The 17883-nt window shown below is 37.9% G+C and overlaps 4 protein-coding genes, 1 long non-coding RNA gene and 1 pseudogene across 5 annotated transcripts; 2 read left to right on the forward strand and 4 right to left on the reverse strand.

Moving 5' to 3' along the window:
- Positions 1-6362, forward strand: LOC120001583 (lupeol synthase-like). The gene is made up of 18 exons (XM_038849963.1): positions 1-308; positions 2021-2206; positions 2528-2617; positions 2707-2904; positions 3035-3119; positions 3219-3385; positions 3472-3660; positions 3742-3855; positions 4071-4190; positions 4296-4418; positions 4510-4608; positions 4847-4903; positions 5029-5075; positions 5160-5303; positions 5376-5553; positions 5652-5726; positions 5813-5896; positions 6025-6362. Exons 1-18 carry the CDS (start codon positions 108-110, stop codon positions 6154-6156), a joined length of 2289 nt encoding a protein of 762 aa, XP_038705891.1. The 5' UTR covers positions 1-107; the 3' UTR covers positions 6157-6362.
- Positions 6363-7433: 1071 nt separating this feature from the next.
- On the forward strand, positions 7434-9770 carry LOC120001333. The gene is made up of 3 exons (XR_005468834.1): positions 7434-7611; positions 9045-9288; positions 9629-9770. It is a non-coding gene; the product is annotated as an uncharacterized LOC120001333 (long non-coding RNA).
- On the reverse strand, positions 9041-10935 carry LOC120001332 (annotated as a pseudogene).
- Positions 10936-12216: 1281 nt separating this feature from the next.
- LOC120001331 (pectate lyase 1-like) lies at positions 12217-13191 on the reverse strand. Its single transcript, XM_038849596.1, has one exon. The coding sequence runs from the start codon at positions 12606-12608 to the stop codon at positions 12228-12230; it is 381 nt and encodes a 126-aa protein (XP_038705524.1). The 5' UTR covers positions 12609-13191; the 3' UTR covers positions 12217-12227.
- Positions 12597-13226, reverse strand: LOC120001330 (putative pectate lyase 14). The gene has a single exon (XM_038849595.1). It carries the CDS (start codon positions 13209-13211, stop codon positions 12618-12620), a length of 594 nt encoding a protein of 197 aa, XP_038705523.1. The 5' UTR covers positions 13212-13226; the 3' UTR covers positions 12597-12617.
- A 333-nt stretch (positions 13227-13559) lies between these two features.
- LOC120002459 (aluminum-activated malate transporter 2-like) lies at positions 13560-17113 on the reverse strand. Its single transcript, XM_038851236.1, has 10 exons — positions 16822-17113; positions 16567-16707; positions 16185-16457; positions 15997-16100; positions 15751-15897; positions 15146-15593; positions 14562-14659; positions 14000-14002; positions 13770-13857; positions 13560-13675 (listed from the first exon to the last, which is right to left on the reverse strand). The coding sequence occupies exons 1-10, from the start codon at positions 17111-17113 to the stop codon at positions 13560-13562; spliced, it is 1710 nt and encodes a 569-aa protein (XP_038707164.1).
- Between the last annotated feature and the right edge of the window lie 770 nt (positions 17114-17883).

Genomic DNA, 17883 nt, shown 5'->3' on the forward strand with positions numbered 1-17883 from the left:
TACCTACCATATATGTCTATATATATGAGATGGTCCTTATTACAATATAATTCCTGTGAGTGGCAGAGCTAGGAAGCTGGTTGGATAATTGACTAGAAATATCAAATATGTGGAGGCTTAAGGTGGGCGAAGGTGGTGATAATCCATATATATACAGCACCAACAACTACTTAGGGAGGCAGATTTGGGAGTTCGATCCGAACGCAGGCACGCCTGAAGAACGAGCGGAGGTTGAAGAGGCTCGGAGAAATTTCTTCGAGAATCGTTACAATGTTAAACCAAGCTCCGACCTTCTATGGAGATTCCAGGTATATATGTTTGATCCATGTTTTTTTTTAATGGTTAATGACTTTCAACATTTGCAATATGTGACTTTTGTTAAAAGGGATAAAATCCCACATCAATTACTGAGGGGTTTGGTGTCTAGCTTATAAGCTTGCCCAAGTCTTCAAACACTTGTCAAGCCTTTTCCAAATGGAAGGGGCTTGGAATTGCCACGGCCCAATGGGCTGAGATGGTGGGGAGGCTTGACTTGGGTTTGTGTCGTGCTGGGATTTTCTACATGGTATCGGAGTAGGTGTGCTCGTACTCGATAAAAAATCCACTCGTTGGGCCTTGGGCTTTGATACCCAGTCTACGAGTGCGGGGGAGTGTTAAAAGGGATAAAATCCCACATCGGTTACTGAGGGGCTTGGTGTCTAGCTTATAAGCGGAAGAGGCTTGGAACTGCCACGGCCCAATGGGCCGAGATGGTGGGGAGGCTTGGCTTGGGTTTGTGCCGTGCTGGGATTTTCTACATGGTATCGAAGCAGGTGTGCTCGTCCCCGATAAAAAGTCCACTCGTTGGGCCTTGGGCTTTGATATCCACTCCACGAGTGCGGGGGAGTGTTAAAAGGGATAAAATCTCACATCGGTTACTGAGGGGCTTGGTGTCTAGCTTATAAGCGGAAGGGGCTTGGAACTGCCACGGCCCAATGGGCCGAGATGGTGGGGAGGCTTGGCTTGGGTTTGTGCCGTGCTGGGATTTTCTACATGGTATCGAAGCAGCTGTGCTCGTCCCCGATAAAAAGTCCACTCGTTGGGTCTTGGGCTTTGATACCCACTCCACGAGTGCGGGGGAGTGTTAAAAGGGATAAAATCCCACATCGGTTACTGAGGGGCTTGGTGTCTAGCTTATAAGCTTGCACAAGTCTTCAAACCATTGTCAAGCCTTTTCCAAATGGAAGGGGCTTGGAACTGCCACGGCCCAATGGGCCGAGATGGTGGGAAGGCTTGGCTTGGGTTTGTGCCGTGTTGGGATTTTCTACAACTTTAGCAATAATAAGAGAATTCCAAGGATCGGGATTTCCATGGCGAAAGAACATTATTTGTTCTCTTTTTTCTTTAAGGAAAAAATCATCTTGCTTTTGATAAATGATAAGAGCAACTGCAATGGATGTTTTTTATTGGGGCAAAAAAAATGTATGAGATTTTGTGTTTTAGTGTAATTTTGTTGTGGACAATATATATGATGAAATATTATTGGTCTACATGTTGGATATGTGAATGATAATGTATAGAAATTTATGTTTTGTTGATGTGACTTTATTGAGAGATGTGTTTTGTTGATTTAACTGTATTAAGAGACTTATTTGACTTGACTTTTTGTGTAACAGAAATAAGGTTTAATATTGATTTTTTTGGATCATTAAAAATAACAACCTATCATATTGTGTGTCACATGTTTATCGACTCTGTCGAAATATCTCTGGCCCAGTGGGCCACTTCACAAGTTCACATAATTGAGCACCTTTTCGTCTTTTTCCGTCCTTTGTTTTTTCAAAAGAAGAAGAATCTAAAGTACTATTTATATGTTTGCCCCTATGAAACTGCTATTTTTCGATCACCCATGAGAATTATCACTAATTATACTATTGCCCAAATAGTATTTCAGTTACGACTTATGGCCCATATTTGGTAAGGCTTGGGAGTTTGCTCCCTCTCCATTGTAATCAACTACTCATCTTGCTTTCATGTGCAGTTTATGCGAGAGAGAAACTTCAAACAAACGATTCCACAAGTCAAAGTCGAGGATGGTAGGGAAATTACACTAGAGACTGCAACAAGTGCATTGAAGCGGACTGTGAACTTCTTTTCAGCTTTGCAGACCAGTGATGGCCACTGGCCAGCAGAAAATGCCGGTCCCATGTTTTATTTTCCTCCCTTGGTAACTTCTATCCTCCATCATCAAATATGAACGGTCAATAATTGCAGATAACTACATTCAATCCTTCCATGGTTAAATGGTCGCTGAATCTCTCGATTCATTGCACCCACTTGACAGTATGTTTGTGCCTGTTACGTGATTGTATAAATGCCAACGACAAATTTGATTTGTAGCGACTTTGTATGATGCAAATTGGTACCTTTCATTCTAACCCATTGTTGTAAATTCGAAAATTTACATGAATCAATGATGGTGAACTAATCATCTTACTTAGCAGTGAATCAAGTGGAATTGCTGGTTAAACTTGTTAATGAAATGCAGGTCTTCAGTCTGTACATTACAGGACATCTTAATAATGTATTCTCAGCGGAGCATCGCAAAGAAATTCTTCGTTACATATACTGCCATCAGGTACAAAATTCTTGATTGAGAATGGACAAAAGACTATATTTTCTTAATTCTATGTTGCAAAGTTTGCTACTATTCGATGCTTGTTGCAGAATGAAGATGGTGGATGGGGATTGCACATAGAAGGTCCTAGCATGATGTTTTGTTCAGTTTTGAACTATGTTTGCATGCGTTTGCTTGGAGAAGGACCTGATGGTGGCGAATACAATGCTTGTGAAAGAGGGCGAAAGTGGATCCTTGATCATGGTGGTGCAACTCACATGGCCTCTTGGGGAAAGACCTGGCTTGCGGTATAACCATATATATCAACTATCAATAACAGTTATCAATTATACAGCATATACACTAAACAAATAGCAGTTATTATTAATTAAAAAAATCGAGAACTGGTTCCAAGTGATTGAATTTTCTCTGTTACAGATACTTGGTCTGTATGAGTGGGATGGATCTAATCCCATGCCCCCAGAATTCTGGGCCTTTCCATACTCTTTTCCCTTGCATCCAGGTTTGCCAGTTTCTCACTTTTAGCGGTGAACTTGAAGAAATTGAATTTTCTATTTCATGACCAAATCATGGTATGATTCCTAACTGAGTCATGGTGCAGCGAAAATGTTCTGTTACTGCCGGCTGACTTACATGCCCATGTCATATTTCTATGGGAGAAGATTTGTTGGTCCAATCACACGACTTATTATGCAACTGAGAGAAGAAATATATACTCAATCCTATAATGAAATAGTGTGGAAGAATGTTCGGCATTTATGTGCAAAGGTGAGCTTTACATCTTCTAATTTTTCATGCCTTGGAAAATTTATTCAGGTTGATGAAGAAATGATAATGAAAGTTTTACATTGCAGGAGGATTGCCATTATCCTCATACTCGAGTACAAAAACTGATGTGGGACACTCTTTATAATATTACGGAGCCCCTTCTTGCCCGCTGGCCTTTTAACAAATTGAGAAAGAGGACTGTCCAAATCACAATGGATCACATTCATTATGAAGATGAAAGCAGTCGATACATTACAATTGGATGTGTGGAAAAGGTAATGAAATTATTGTGTTATACTACTTTGGAATTCAAAATACTTGTTCTTCAAAACTCATGCTCCACCTGTATTGAACAGCCATTGATGATGCTTGCTTGCTGGGCTGAAGATCCTAATGGGGACGCTTTTAAGAAGCATCTTGCTAGGGTTGCGGATTACATTTGGGTTGGAGAAGATGGAATAAAGATGCAGGTTTATACATGCATATGTATTTCAAGAGCTTTTAATTCATGTTATATTGATTTGAAAAATTAAGAAAAAGTCCTTATTAAAATAAGATTTCTGTTACCAAACTTGTGAATTGATACTATGTCCAAATTTTGGACTTCGAAATCTCTAATTTGTAGTGCTAAATATGCAATTCTGAGAGTAAACAACTGAGTTTCCGTGCTTGTCATTCATCACAGAGTTTTGGTAGTCAAGTTTGGGATACTAGTCTTGCTCTCCAAGCCTTGATTTCCAGCAACCTCACCAGTGAAATTGGTCCTGTTATCATGAAAGCACATAGTTTCTTACAAAATTCTCAGGTATCAATTTTTTGTTCTTATAGAAAATTTTAACATCTGGCTCGTAAGGATATTGATTAATCTCCTAATCATTTTCTTCTTCACATACTGATTGAAAAATGGAAGGTAAGAGAAAATCCTCCTGGAAACTTTAAAAAAATGTTCCGTCACATATCTAAGGGATCTTGGACTTTCTCTGATCGAGATCACGGCTGGCAAGTTTCTGATTGCACAGCAGAAAGTATGAAGGTAATTTACCCTTTTTTGCTCTCTGGTGAAAATTCAATACTTGATAAGGATTGCAATGCCCTACTAATTAGGTCTCTTCTTTTTTTCACAGTGCTGCCTCATTTTATCAATGATGGCACCTGAAGTTGTTGGTGAAAAGATGGAACCAGAGAAATTATATGATGCTGTTAATGTCTTATTGTCCCTACAGGTATGCAATAAACATAGGTTGAGCTATAGTCTTTTACTTCTTCACACTTACCACACCAGTTGACACGAATCAAAAGACCAGGTGTTCTGCTAAGAAACATATTTACATTTAAAGGTCTTTTAATAATTAAATAAAAACACTTATGAGGTTATTATTATAGAAATCTGGTTGATAATTTCCTTTTTGTTCTACTAGAGCATCTTGGTTTCAATAATATATGGTCTTTAAATGATTTCAGAGTGAAAACGGTGGTATGTCAGCCTGGGAGCCAGCTGGAGCCAAACTTTGGTTTGAGGTAATCCTGCTTTTCGAACTGAACTCACAATTAATTAATTCTCTGCTGGATACATTCTCCCAAAATTCACCTTTCTATAGTGGATACATATCCTGATGTATATCTTTGTTCAATGTTTTTCTTAGTGGCTCAATCCAGTGGAGTTCCTTGAGGACTTGGTCATTGAATACGAGTAAAGATACATAAACGATTCTCCTCTGATCAATTCTACATTCTGAAAATTATTTTAAATGACCAAAAAATATTTGATTCTCAGGTACATTGAGTGCACTTCATCAACAATCCAGGCTTTAGTTCTATTCAAAAGGCTATATCCTGGACATCGGAAGAAAGAAATTGAAAATTTCATTGCACGTGCCGCACAGTTCATTCTAGACATACAAAAGCCTGACGGTTCATGGTATGTGTATCTGTTCTTACATGAGTATGACGTATAAGAAAACATGAGAACAATGAAGAAACATTCTTGCAGGTATGGGAACTGGGGAATATGCTTCATATATGGTACATGGTTTGCACTGGCTGGCCTTACTGCTACAGGCAAGACATATACAAATTGTCTGGCTATACGTAATGGAGTTGAATTTCTTCTGAGGACTCAAAGAGACGACGGTGGATGGGGAGAGAGCTATCTTTCTTGTCCAAAGAAGGTGATTCAATATCTTTATCTGAATAACATGCCATGCTTCTTGAGCATCTTCCATAGCTCAGCTGTTCATCAACCTAACCTCATTGCTTGGTTACACAGGTTTATACACCTCTTGATAGATCAAATCTGATACATACTTCTTTGGGGTTGATGGGGTTGATCATAGGAGGACAGGTCTGTCGGAAATTCAAGCGATTTAGTTGTATACAATATTTAAGCTTCTTTGCAAGATATATAATTGTGGGTACTTTTTGTAATAGGCAAAGAGAGATCCTACGCCTCTTCTCCGTGCCGCTAAGCTGTTGATCAATTCTCAAATGGAAAATGGTGATTTCCCTCAACAGGTAACACCATCATACTTGTTGCAGATAGAGTAAATACAGGACTGATTAAATAGTTTTGTTTTAAGTTGGAACTAATCTGCATAATCGAATTAATCAAAACCGAAAATGTTTCTTCTTAATGGTTGCAGGAACTAATGGGAGTTTTCATGAGGAATTGCATGCTACACTATGCTTTGTACAGGAATATTTTCCCGATGTGGGCTCTAGCAGAGTACTGCCGCCATGTCCCATTACCTTCCCAAAGTGCTCCAGACGTGTAAATGCTAGACCAATGCCCAGTCCAAGTAAAGACCGAGCTTTATTACGGCCCACCAAATAATTAAATAAAATAATGTACGTGAAGGTGGCAACTATGTTGTTTTCTTTTGTTTCCTTTATGTGTACGTTTCTTCCTAAGACATATTCTGTACTGAATATGTATGAAAAGCTCGTTTGGTTAATAAATAAGTAATATATATATGTCCCTCTATAATATATATATTATGATTAACAAAACTTGGGTAAAGTAAATCGATGCGACATTCTGTAAACTTGAGTAAAAATAGTCCTCAATAAAGGTTGACTAAACCAATGGAAATGTGACATGTCTATAGTATCTTTTTTTGATATGGGAGAGGGGATTCATCAGGCTGATACACATCATTTTCACCGCTTCAACTGGTGACTCGGTTGTGACATGTCTATGGTTACAATAACACCAAACAATGTGGGGCGAAAACGTATCTATATTGCTATTTCCATCATCTATATACGTATAACCTACCTAAAAACGTTAAAAAACACACACACACAAAGGGTATGAGGGTTTTGTAAACAAAATCTCACTCTTAATTAGAAGTTACGTTGCAAAAACTATATACATTTTGTGCACTGGCAACCAGAGAAAGGTGCAATTTGGAAGGAGAAATGATTACGTGGAGGCTTAAGATTGCACAAGGACAAGGTGAAGGAAAACAACCCATAGCCATACAGCACCAACAACCATGCTAGGAAGCAGATTTGGGAGTTTGGTCCAAAACGCAGGTTCATCAGAAGAGCAAGCCTAGGTTATTTACACCCAGCTCTGACCTTCTCTGGAGATTCCAGGTATGTGCTCTCTCATTTACCCGTGCGAAATATGAGACTGTTATTTAGAGATCCACACGACGTTTTAACTTGTAAATTTGATGTCAATAGAGCTTATTATATGCACTAAAAATTATTCACATTCGAGTAATCTATCTACAAATTTATCTCATCCAAATGTGGTTGCCATTATTAATTGGTTTCATATCATGAAAAATGTTAAATTTTTGTTTCCCAAACTAGCCTTATAACAATTGTCCTTTTTGTCAGATCCAAGTCAAAACCTTGGGCCTATTTGCCCAACAGGCAGATCTGGGCTTGGAAGTCGTGAAGGATTCCCTTTTTGGGCTTAGAGTCAACTCATTGGGCCTAATTGCCTAGTGGGCCTCTCTGGGCTAGAAGTCTTGTAGGCTGTAGCTTTCCCAAAAACCCAATTGTAATTTTGGCCCCAAAAAACAAACAAATCCCCCAAACCCTTTCTAGTTTCTAATTTTCAACCCTTGCCCCGCGTTTTCCGTGTTTGGTACCAAAATTTGTTCAAATCCCTAGCATTGGATTGTCTTCATCCGGCATGATCAGTCTTTGGATCGTTTTCATGTTAGCATTCTTTCTTGCACAGAGAAGGATGGGGCTCTTCTTCCTGCTATTCTGTAAGTAACTTCTCGCTAGCTCTCTGTTTCTATGTTGACAAATATGTCTGCGATGACGCTTGGTTTGGAAGAGCCTGTACTGTGATCGCTTTATAGCAAAAAGCCAAGTGCGCACATATACGGTCTAATTCGTCATAATTTGACTACATGGCTGATGGAATCGCACTACTTGTTTAGAGTTTCCTATTTGAATCAAAACCTAGATTTAGGAATTCGTCATAATTTGATTTATAGCTGGTGGAATCGCACTACTTGTTTAGAGTTTCCGATTTGAATCAAAACCTAGATCTAGGAATCACGGTACTCACAAACGAAGTGTTGACAGTTCAAGTGATCTTTGGCCCCAAAATAGCTTATATTTTCGTTAATAGTAGTAGATTTGGTGCAGATACGTTGCAATAGAGTTTACTATTAATTTGTGCTGTTGATACAAGTTATACTAGGTACTAGAGCTTGTGTCTATGTGGTGAAGTTTGAATTTTTGATTGCCAATGTAAGATTCCTGCTGCAGAATAAAGATGGTGGATGGGGACTGCACATTAAAGGTAGATACTAGATGATCATAGTTTTTATGTGGGATTGCATACACCATGCTGTATTTAAGATTATCTTCGCTTTGTGGGCTCTAGCACTATACCATTGGCATGTAAAATTATCCAAAAAGGTTTAAGGTGTTTTAGATACTTGATAAATTTAATAGTTATGATTAGTGATCTGCATGTATCCTGTTTGTTATAAGGAGGGGGATATTTCATTAATTTGTTGTAAGGTTATTGCATTTCTTGATCTTCAGTTCCAGTGAAGCTAAAAGCATAGTTGGTGGTTTAACCCACAGTAATTAAATAGGTAAAGGCTGAAGCAAAAAACCTATATAGGCATGGAGATCAATTTGTTTCATTATGTTCTTTGTATTTGTTTACGTAGACTTTTCCTTCTTGGTGGCCACTAATAAAGTTTTTTTTTTGCATTCAAAACTTAGATTGGATATCAATTATTCTTATACATTATAAATTTTGTTCTTTTCTGTGTTCTATTTTTATGACTCTAGATGTGGCTCTAAGGGCAAACATTTGACTTAGTAGTAAACTAGTAATTAGTAAAGTTACTTCACAGTACTCTGAAGGTCATTGGTTCAATTTAAGATCCACTTGTTTATCATCACAATTGCCAATATTATCAGAGCAAAGAGCAGCCAAGAGATGGAATACAACCAACCTCATTGCAAATACAACAAATAAAAGACATTGATGGATGCACCTCGATCCCTTCAAATGTGTAACATTTGAATTTGAGTTTGGATTTTTCTTGATCGCTATGGTTGTCTGCAGATATGAATTGCTCATTGGTTGAGGATATTTTTTGAGTTGGTAGTCATTACAGAACTCCATCTTTTGTATGCTACTTGATGTGGGTCTTTAAAATTATATTTTCAGCATCTTGATTGTTTGGAGCAGCGTAAAGCACCTGATGAGCTTGTTAATGATCTCACAAATCTGGCATCTGCAACTGGGAACCTCTATTGCAGATTATAATTAGGCTTTGCCATGCCTAATCCTGTTTGGATGAAAGAAGCTCCATTTTCAAAAAGTCCCTCACGGAGTAAAACTTCCAAGGTCCCTTCCCCTGGCTGCCATGTCTCCATGTAACCTGCTCAACCGATTACGATGAAGAGTCTTGGTAAGTTACATTTATGTTTTAGACACTAATTTGCAACCAAAAAAATAAAAAATAAAAAAGAAGAAAGAAATAATTAAATATACCTCCTTATTTCCTGATTTTGGTGCAATGAAGAAGTTAGATTCACTCTTAATGCTCGGATTCATGCTTCCTCCAATGGCATATTGTTCCCATCCTTGGTAGAGATTGTTGGCTACATGTGCATATCCATGTCGAACCCTGCAATGCAAATGTTAATGTGTGACTGCAAGACTAATGATGTACTTGTGTTTATGCAAATCCTCTGTTTTCTGGACCAGAGAATGTAATGAGCTATTACCTTGGCATTCGTTGGTTGCAGTTTGGTCCAAAATGATTGTACACGACAGTCACCTTCATGCCTTTGTCTCTCACATAGCCATCATCATGTCCGAGGAGCATTACTTTGTCCTGGTTTCTGAACCAGTTGTTGGAGATGGTAATACCGGTAGACCCTCGAGTGACATCAAGGAGACCATCATGACACATATAAAGAGTATTGTGATCTATCCAAACCTTTGTTGCTGTGACCAACCTAATTGCATCTCCATCAACATGACCTAACTGCATAATCTTTGAATCTGGTCCTATGACAGAGCTAGCTGGTTGGGGCTGGCAGTGGTGGATTCTTAGGCCATGGATTATAATGTTGCTTTGCTGATCACATACAAAAATCATACATACCAATTAGCAAAATGTCAATATGTTTAATTGTCTATATACATAGAATGATAGTGAATAGTGATAAGAAGTAAATACCTTGTACACTATGAGGCATGAACCATGTTTTATCATCCTCCTATGGTAAATGATGAGGATTGTGCACTTCTTTTCAGCTTTGCATGCCAGTGACGGTCATTGGCCAGCTGAAAACTCTGCCCCATGTTTATCATCCTCCTATGGTAATTCTCATCTTCCATTAATATACATGACGGCCTTCAAATTTTTATCGACTTTGTTGCTAGAGCATTTGACTAACCCTTGTATCCCACTTCGAATGATTTTATGAAGATGTTTGGATGAATCTCTAAATTTATAGCAGCTAGTTAACATTTGTCATTGTATGATGGTTGTAATTGCTTGAACCAATGATATGTAAATTGAACAACTTGATTCTAACCCATTATAAGTTTTTGCTGTGATTTAGAAGAGATTCGAATGCAGTCTCTTCACTATTTTATCCCACTTAGCTGTTAGTCATGTTCAATTGCTTATTAGACTACTTAATAAAATGCAGGTCTTTACTTTGAAAATTACAGGCCAGCTCAATACTGTATTTTTAGCATAGCATTGAAAATAAATCCTTCGTTACATATACTGTCAGGTTCAAAGTTCTTGATTACAAATTGGAAAGACCAGATTTTCGTAGATCCTATTCTTCTTTCCTAGTTTAAGCTTTAGCTTGTGTCTATGTGGTGAAGTTTGATTGCCAATGTAAGATGCCTGCTGCAGAATGAAGGTGGTGGATGGGGACTGCACATTGAAGGTAGATAATGGTAGTTTTGATTAGGAGTTGCATACACTATGCTGTATGTAAGAATATCTTCTTTTTGTGGGCTCTAGCAGAAAAGCATTGGCATGTAAATTATCCAAAAAGGCTTAAGGAGTTTTAGCTATTTGATAAAATTTAATAGTTATGATGTTATGCATGTATCCTGTTTGTTGCAAGGAGGGGGGGGGGGGGGTGTATTTCTAATTTGTTGTAAGGTTTATTGCATCTCTTCATCTTCAGTCCAGTAAAGCTAAAAGCATAGTTTATGCCTTAACCCACAGTCATTAAATATGTAAAGGCTGAAGCAAAAAAACCAATATCGACATGGAGATCAATTTGTGTGGACCTTAGTTCTTTGTATCTGTTTCCATAGGCTTCGCCTTCTTGGTGGCCTCTAATGAAGTTTTTTTTTTACATTCAATAACTTAGATTGGGAGATCAAGTATTATTATCCATTATAAAATTTGTTCTTTTCTGGGTTCTATTTTTATGACTCTAGATGTTGATTTAAGGGCGAACATTTGACTTAGTAGTAAAGTTACCTCACACTACTCTGAAGACCATTGGTTTAATATTCGGGGACAACATTTCCACTTCTCTATGATCACAATGGCTAACATTATCAGAGGAAAGAGCGGCCAAGGGATGGAATACAACCAAGCTCATTGCAAATACAACAAATAAAAGACATGCATCTAGATCCCTTCAAATGTGTAACATTTGAATTTGAGTATGGATTTTGCTTGATCGCTGTGGTTGTCTGCAGGTATGAATTGCTCATTGGTTTTGAGTATATTTTTTTGCAATGGTAGTCATCACGGAACTCTGTCTTCTGTATGCTACTTGATGTGGGTCTTTAAAATTATCTTTTCAGCATCTTGATTGTTTGGAGCAGCGTAAAGCACCTGATGAGCTTGTCAATGATCTCACAAATCTGGCATCTGCAACCGGGAACCTCTGTTGCAGATTGTAATTAGGCTTTGCGATGCCTAATCCTGTTTGGATGAAAGAAGCTCCATTTTCAAAAACGTCCCTCACGGAGTAAAACTTCCAAGGTCCCTTCCCCTGGCTGTCATGTCTCCATGTGACCTGCTCAACCGATTACGATGAAGAGTCTTGGTAAGTTATATATATGTTTCAGACACTAATTTACAACCAAAAAAAAATAAAAAAGAAGAAAGAAATAATCAAATATACCTCTTTGTTGCCTGATTTTGGTGCAATGAAGAAGTTAGCTTCACTCTTAATGCTAGGATTCATGCTTCCTCCAATGGCATATTGTTCCCATCCTTGGTAGAGATTGTTTGATACATGTGCGTATCCATGGCGTACCCTGCAATGCAAATGTTAATTTGCGACTGCAAGACTAATGATGTACTTATATTTATACAAATCCTCTGTTTTCTGGACCAGAGAATGTAATGAGCTATTACCTTGGCATTCGTTGGTTGCAGTTTGGTCCAAAATGATTGAACACGACAGTCACCTTCATGCCTTTGTCTCTCACATAGCCATCATCATGTCCGAGGAGCATTACTTTGTCCTGGTTTCTGAACCAGTTGTTGGAGATGGTAATACCGGTAGACCCTCGAGTGACATCAAGGAGACCATCATGACACATATAAAGAGTATTGTGATCTATCCAAACCTTTGTTGCTGTGACCAACCTAATTGCATCTCCATCAACATGACCTAACTGCATAATCTTTGAATCTGGTCCTATGACAGAGCTAGTTGGTTGGGGCTGGCAGTGGTGGATTCTTAGGCCATGGATTATAATGTTGCTTTGCTGATCACATACAAAAATCATACATACCAATTAGCAAAATGTCAATATGTTTAATTGTCTATATACATAGAATGATAGTGAATAGTGATAAGAAGTAAATACCTTGTACACTATGAGGCATGAACCACCTGAAATATGAACGTTGACGCCACGGCCGTCAATGGTGGTGAAACTGCTGATCAGTAAGGGCTTTGAGAGTTTGATGTTCATGTCCCGTTTGAAGGTGATCCACACTTTCCCTGGAATCAATGTGGCACCATATCTTAAAGTCCCTGGTTTGGGTTTCAAAGGATCATCGCTTGGATCCGTGACTTTGTATTGTACGACACCTTTTCCAGTATTGTAGGTCATCTTGCCTGCAAAGCCGATGGAGCAGGTGGCGAGCTGATGGCGGTGTCTCCGCCATTGAGTGTTCGATCTCCAACATTTATCTATTACATTCATGGTGCCTTTTTGGGCAAGACTAGCATTTGGGGTGAAGAGGATGAGAACCGAAAGGGTTATGGTAAGGTGCCACAATAGTCTTTCCAAAGCCATGCTTAGAATCTTTCTTTTGTTGTTGTGATGTTTTTCTTGATGATTTGTTGTTGTGATGTTGATGAAAAGGATGAGCATTATATACATACTAATGCATGTGTAGTTAGCAGTAAGTTTGGTAGGTTAGTTGAAGTGGGTTTGCGGTGAGGGAAGATTTAGTTACAAATGGAAGCCATAAATAGTAAGGAGAAGGTTTTCATATGCATAACTTATAACCAATTGGCATGCATGCAGTTGCTAGTTAGCTAATTTAGCTAAATTCGTCCAGTACTCCTAAATTGCTATTCAAGTATTGCCGTCCGTTCGCGGAGAACAATAAGCTAGACTTGACCTTATTAGCCAATTAAGCAGATCGCTAACTCTAGCTAGCTCTCCAATTCCAAACTACTTGCCTTAATGTAGACACCGAAAAAAAAAAGAGTAACGCTGTACTTATCAAGTGTAGGCGAACCCTGAACCGTCCGTTAGGCGGCTCCCACCTTGCGAAATTAGCCTGAAATATATGAACCTAATCAGTGGAAAATCCTTTATCCATCCTTCACTCTTCTGAACTGTAACCACCATAGAAAGATAATAATTGTGACTGGGTGTGTATGTATAAGTGTATAACACAGAGAGAGCGCGAGGAAAAAATATTTTCAATACAAGCCAAAGGTAAGGAGTCGCACACGGGAGCTAAGAAGCTGACAAATCGAAATCTCTTTGATTGAGCCCGTACTGGGCCCAATATAACCTAATGGACCCACGAATTTTTTGAAATAAAAAAAATCCTTTTAGCACCAACTCAAGTGGATCATATTGCAATAATGTCTAAATATGGTACTACATAAGCAGTACTTGGCCTAGTGATTTAGTGAGGAGTAAGTGATGATTACGTGCTAATGCAAAAAAAAAAAGTGAATAGAAATATTAAGAGTGGGTTGAAGTACAGAAGCCACAGAGAAAATGAAGAAGAAGTAGTAGGTGGTGGTGGTTTACATGGAAAAGCAATTAAAGTAAGTAAAAGAGAGAAGGTGGGGTTTGAGTTGTTTTCCACCATGTGAGCTGTTGGTTGCTGCTATATATTGAGTCCACTTTTCTAAGATTTGTGAGAGCATATATCACCCCTTTAATACACAACCGCACTTATCAAACTCACTTTCCATTTAATAATATCAAAAATAGTTTATTTAGGTATATATATATATATATATATATATATATATGTATATACATTTATATATGTATATGTGTCTGTATGTATATGCTTCCCAAACAAAGCATCGCTACAACCAAAATGAAACGGACGGTGCATCATCTCATAACTTATTATTTAATTATACACGTCATCATGTACATAGACTTTCAAAATTATAGCATCATGCACGAGCCTTCTTTCAAAAAAGGCATGTGCTTGATTTTTTTTTTATTATTTTATTTCGCAAGTGCACTTACTACCTCTTTCTTGCAAAAATGAACCTTTTTTGAGTCCTCCACTTCAATATAATACATAAAGAAAATGGACACATCACCTCTCCAAGTAACTAAAACATGTGCTGCACTCATTACAATATATACTTAATCACGCCGTAAAGAGGCCTCTTACTCTCTCTAATGGAGTTTTATCTAATTTTGCACGTATCAACAGTACTCCAGATTCACAGCTTATAAATTAGTGTTGAAAAATGGAAAAAAATAAAATAAATTCTATCAAACGGAGTCGAGAAGACAGTGAAGCTTGCATGCATGTTTGAGTTATTTCTTTTGTTTTTGATAATTTAGTATATTAATTAAAAGACGAAATACAAAGTACGAGGGGAATATATATATACCCCAAGAACAAAGCCAACAAAAAGGCAACAATCATCCGTCAAGGGAAGATCTCTAAGCAACCTAATGTTTGGGTTATTTCTGTCAAGTTTCTGACTTATTGTCGGATATATATAAGCATAAATAAATACCCAAACTAAATTAATAACATAGTTTGGGTATCATAGACATTATTGTTCTTAAGCTACTTTACACTTGCAAATTTCGAGTACTAGTACTGATTAATGTTACAGATGAATTATTCCTGTTTCCTTCACTGACATCAATGACAACATGATCAGGAGGACAATCAACAGCCTTACTGGAGGACTTTACTTCACTCTTCTCCGGCAACACATAATTAGCCTTAAAATGTGCAAGTGATGCGAGTTCATCCACAGATTCTGATATTTTCTCACTACACTCTACCACATCGAGTAGTAGTGAAGCTACTGTGGCAGCAGCAGCTGGTATTGCAGTTAATAGATCAGCACTGTCTGATTTGAGCAACGACGCGAGATCCTTGGACGCAGATTTTGATTCTTGAATGTGGGCATCGGCAGAGGAAGCAGGTTTAGTCATTGTTCTGACTGCCAAACCCAGTTCCTTCAGTGCTTTACCACAATTCATGCTCATCTTCATGCAGGAATCTTTTATTTTGCTTGTAACTTGTGTTGTTGCCTGTAAATTAAGAAAGCTTTACATGTGTTACTCATGCACCTTATCATATGTTTATATTACTATTACACCCATTAATTACTTCATACTTAAAAAAAGGGTTAATTTATGTAGATAGAGACAATATTGTAGTAAGAAGGATATATAGCAAGTATCATACTTGAGGGTGGTCAGAACTAAGGCAGCTTTGAAGAGCTTCGATACGGTAGGCGCATTCGCGAATCAAACCTCCAATTTTAAGGTATTGTTTCCATGGATGTTGAAATCGGAATCCGCCGTGACATGGCTCCCATCTTGCAAAATTAGCCTGAAAAATCAAGAACATATATATATAGTTCATAGAATATATATATTCATTCCTCACCAACTCGGTGAAAATATATAGATAGTTGATTGTAATAATTACCAAGGATTCTTCACTACTTTTTGAATTAAGTATGCTTTTATGGGCTTCTAGAAATGACTTATCATCATCATCTTTAGACTCTCCAAACAATTCACCTCCAAACCCTGTAAATTCATTACTTACTTTAATTATAAGTTGAAGAGGAGAAATTGGAGTAGTAGAGAAAGTGTACATATATATACATATACCTTCTAGGAAGTTGCCAAGCTTTTCCATGTTGAGAGCAATTAGACAGTGAAGATCTTCGCCAGCCCAAACAGGACAAACCAAAATTGAAACAATGATGCAAGCAGAGCCACCAATGATAATGGTGGACAACCTTCTGTGTGCCAACTCTATTATTTGATCTTCTCGAAAACCAGACACAGATATCAAAGAGAATGTCAAGATGAATATCAGCAATCCATAGTCATATCTTGCCTTGATTTTTGGAAAGAACCGTACAAATGTTGTTGCTCCACCTGCAACACAAAAACAAAACAAAAAACAAAAACACCCATGATTGCAAATTTGTCACTTCTGGTTCCAACACTAGTGATTGATAGAAACAAAGTATTAGCTTAGACCGACCTAGTATGAAGACAAAGAATCCAAGTAGTATGGGCTCAATTACATGTCCGGACAAACTGGCTAGATGATGTGCTCCAACACCCAGAGAACCTGCCAATAATGTTGCTACTCCTCTGTTCACTCCTTTACCAAGTGTAGCTCCTAATAATTATATATAAACCAGTCAAAATCAAACTTAATATAGTACTGATCATGGAATTAATTACATCAGAAAGTGATTATATATATATATATGGGCTAATAAATTTTACTTACCTACAGAGAATTCAAAGACAACAACTACAGTCATTACAGCCCACATTGCAGATTCACCAAAATTGTCAAACAGTGGCTGATAGTAGTACAATGTCGAGACTAAAGCAAGTGTAAGTCCTACTTTTAGTGAATGAATCACTCTTCTTGGGTCATCTTGTGCTAGTTTTTTAGTCTGTCTAGCCATATCAATCACTCTGGTCTTGAATTTCTCCGACAAGCCCTTCATCGAACACCGAAAACGAGCAAATAGCCCGGCTTTCTCTTGGCTTGTCGACCCGACGACTACTTCCATTGTACAAGTTTGCATGAACTTGGAGAAATAGATAAGAGTGAAATAATATGCTGTTGAAATGGACACCACGGGGGCATCTTATATATAAGTAAGAATGGCTTTATAAATAATATTATCTAGTTGTATGTATACATGTTGCATGTTGATGTATGTCTTAATCATATTCGTACAATGTAAGTAGCCAGAAATTTCACACATAGTGCATTGTAGCTGTGGATGGATCATGGATGTTATTGTTACTAACTCAGCGCCTACATTATATTTGAAAGGTAAAGTTAAAAGTTTCTATCATAGGCATAGCTTTTGATGCTCCTAAGCAGCAACTTGTGTGTTGTGTGTTCTTTCCTGGATCGATCTTGTTTGCTTAAATACTATGTAGGATGTTCAAGTAGCTTTTGTGAAGGAGATAAAGAACTAGCCATATTGAGATACTCTGATGGTGATCAACTGGTCATAAAAGCTTTTACAAGCTGAATTGTATCCCATGCTTCTAGATACATCATTCTATGTGCTGTTTTGAAACTCAATTACCGGAAAACTTGTAAAGAGAATCCAGCTCCGTGGTTTATAAGTAAAGCCCCAACTCTTCCCTCAACTGATCCATGAGATTGCATGGCTTTATATGTGACTCAAGGTTTACCAGTTAATTGTTCGGTGGGGTGGACAGTTGGGTGAATATCACGTTAAGTAATAAAAATGGCATTTGTGGTGTATGCGCCCCAAACAGTGATTTTGACACTACTACAGCTGCAACAGTGATAGTGGATAAT

This window comes from Tripterygium wilfordii, chromosome 7 (assembly GCF_013401445.1).
Source record: "Tripterygium wilfordii isolate XIE 37 chromosome 7, ASM1340144v1, whole genome shotgun sequence".
Taxonomy (NCBI): Eukaryota; Viridiplantae; Streptophyta; class Magnoliopsida; order Celastrales; family Celastraceae; genus Tripterygium; species Tripterygium wilfordii.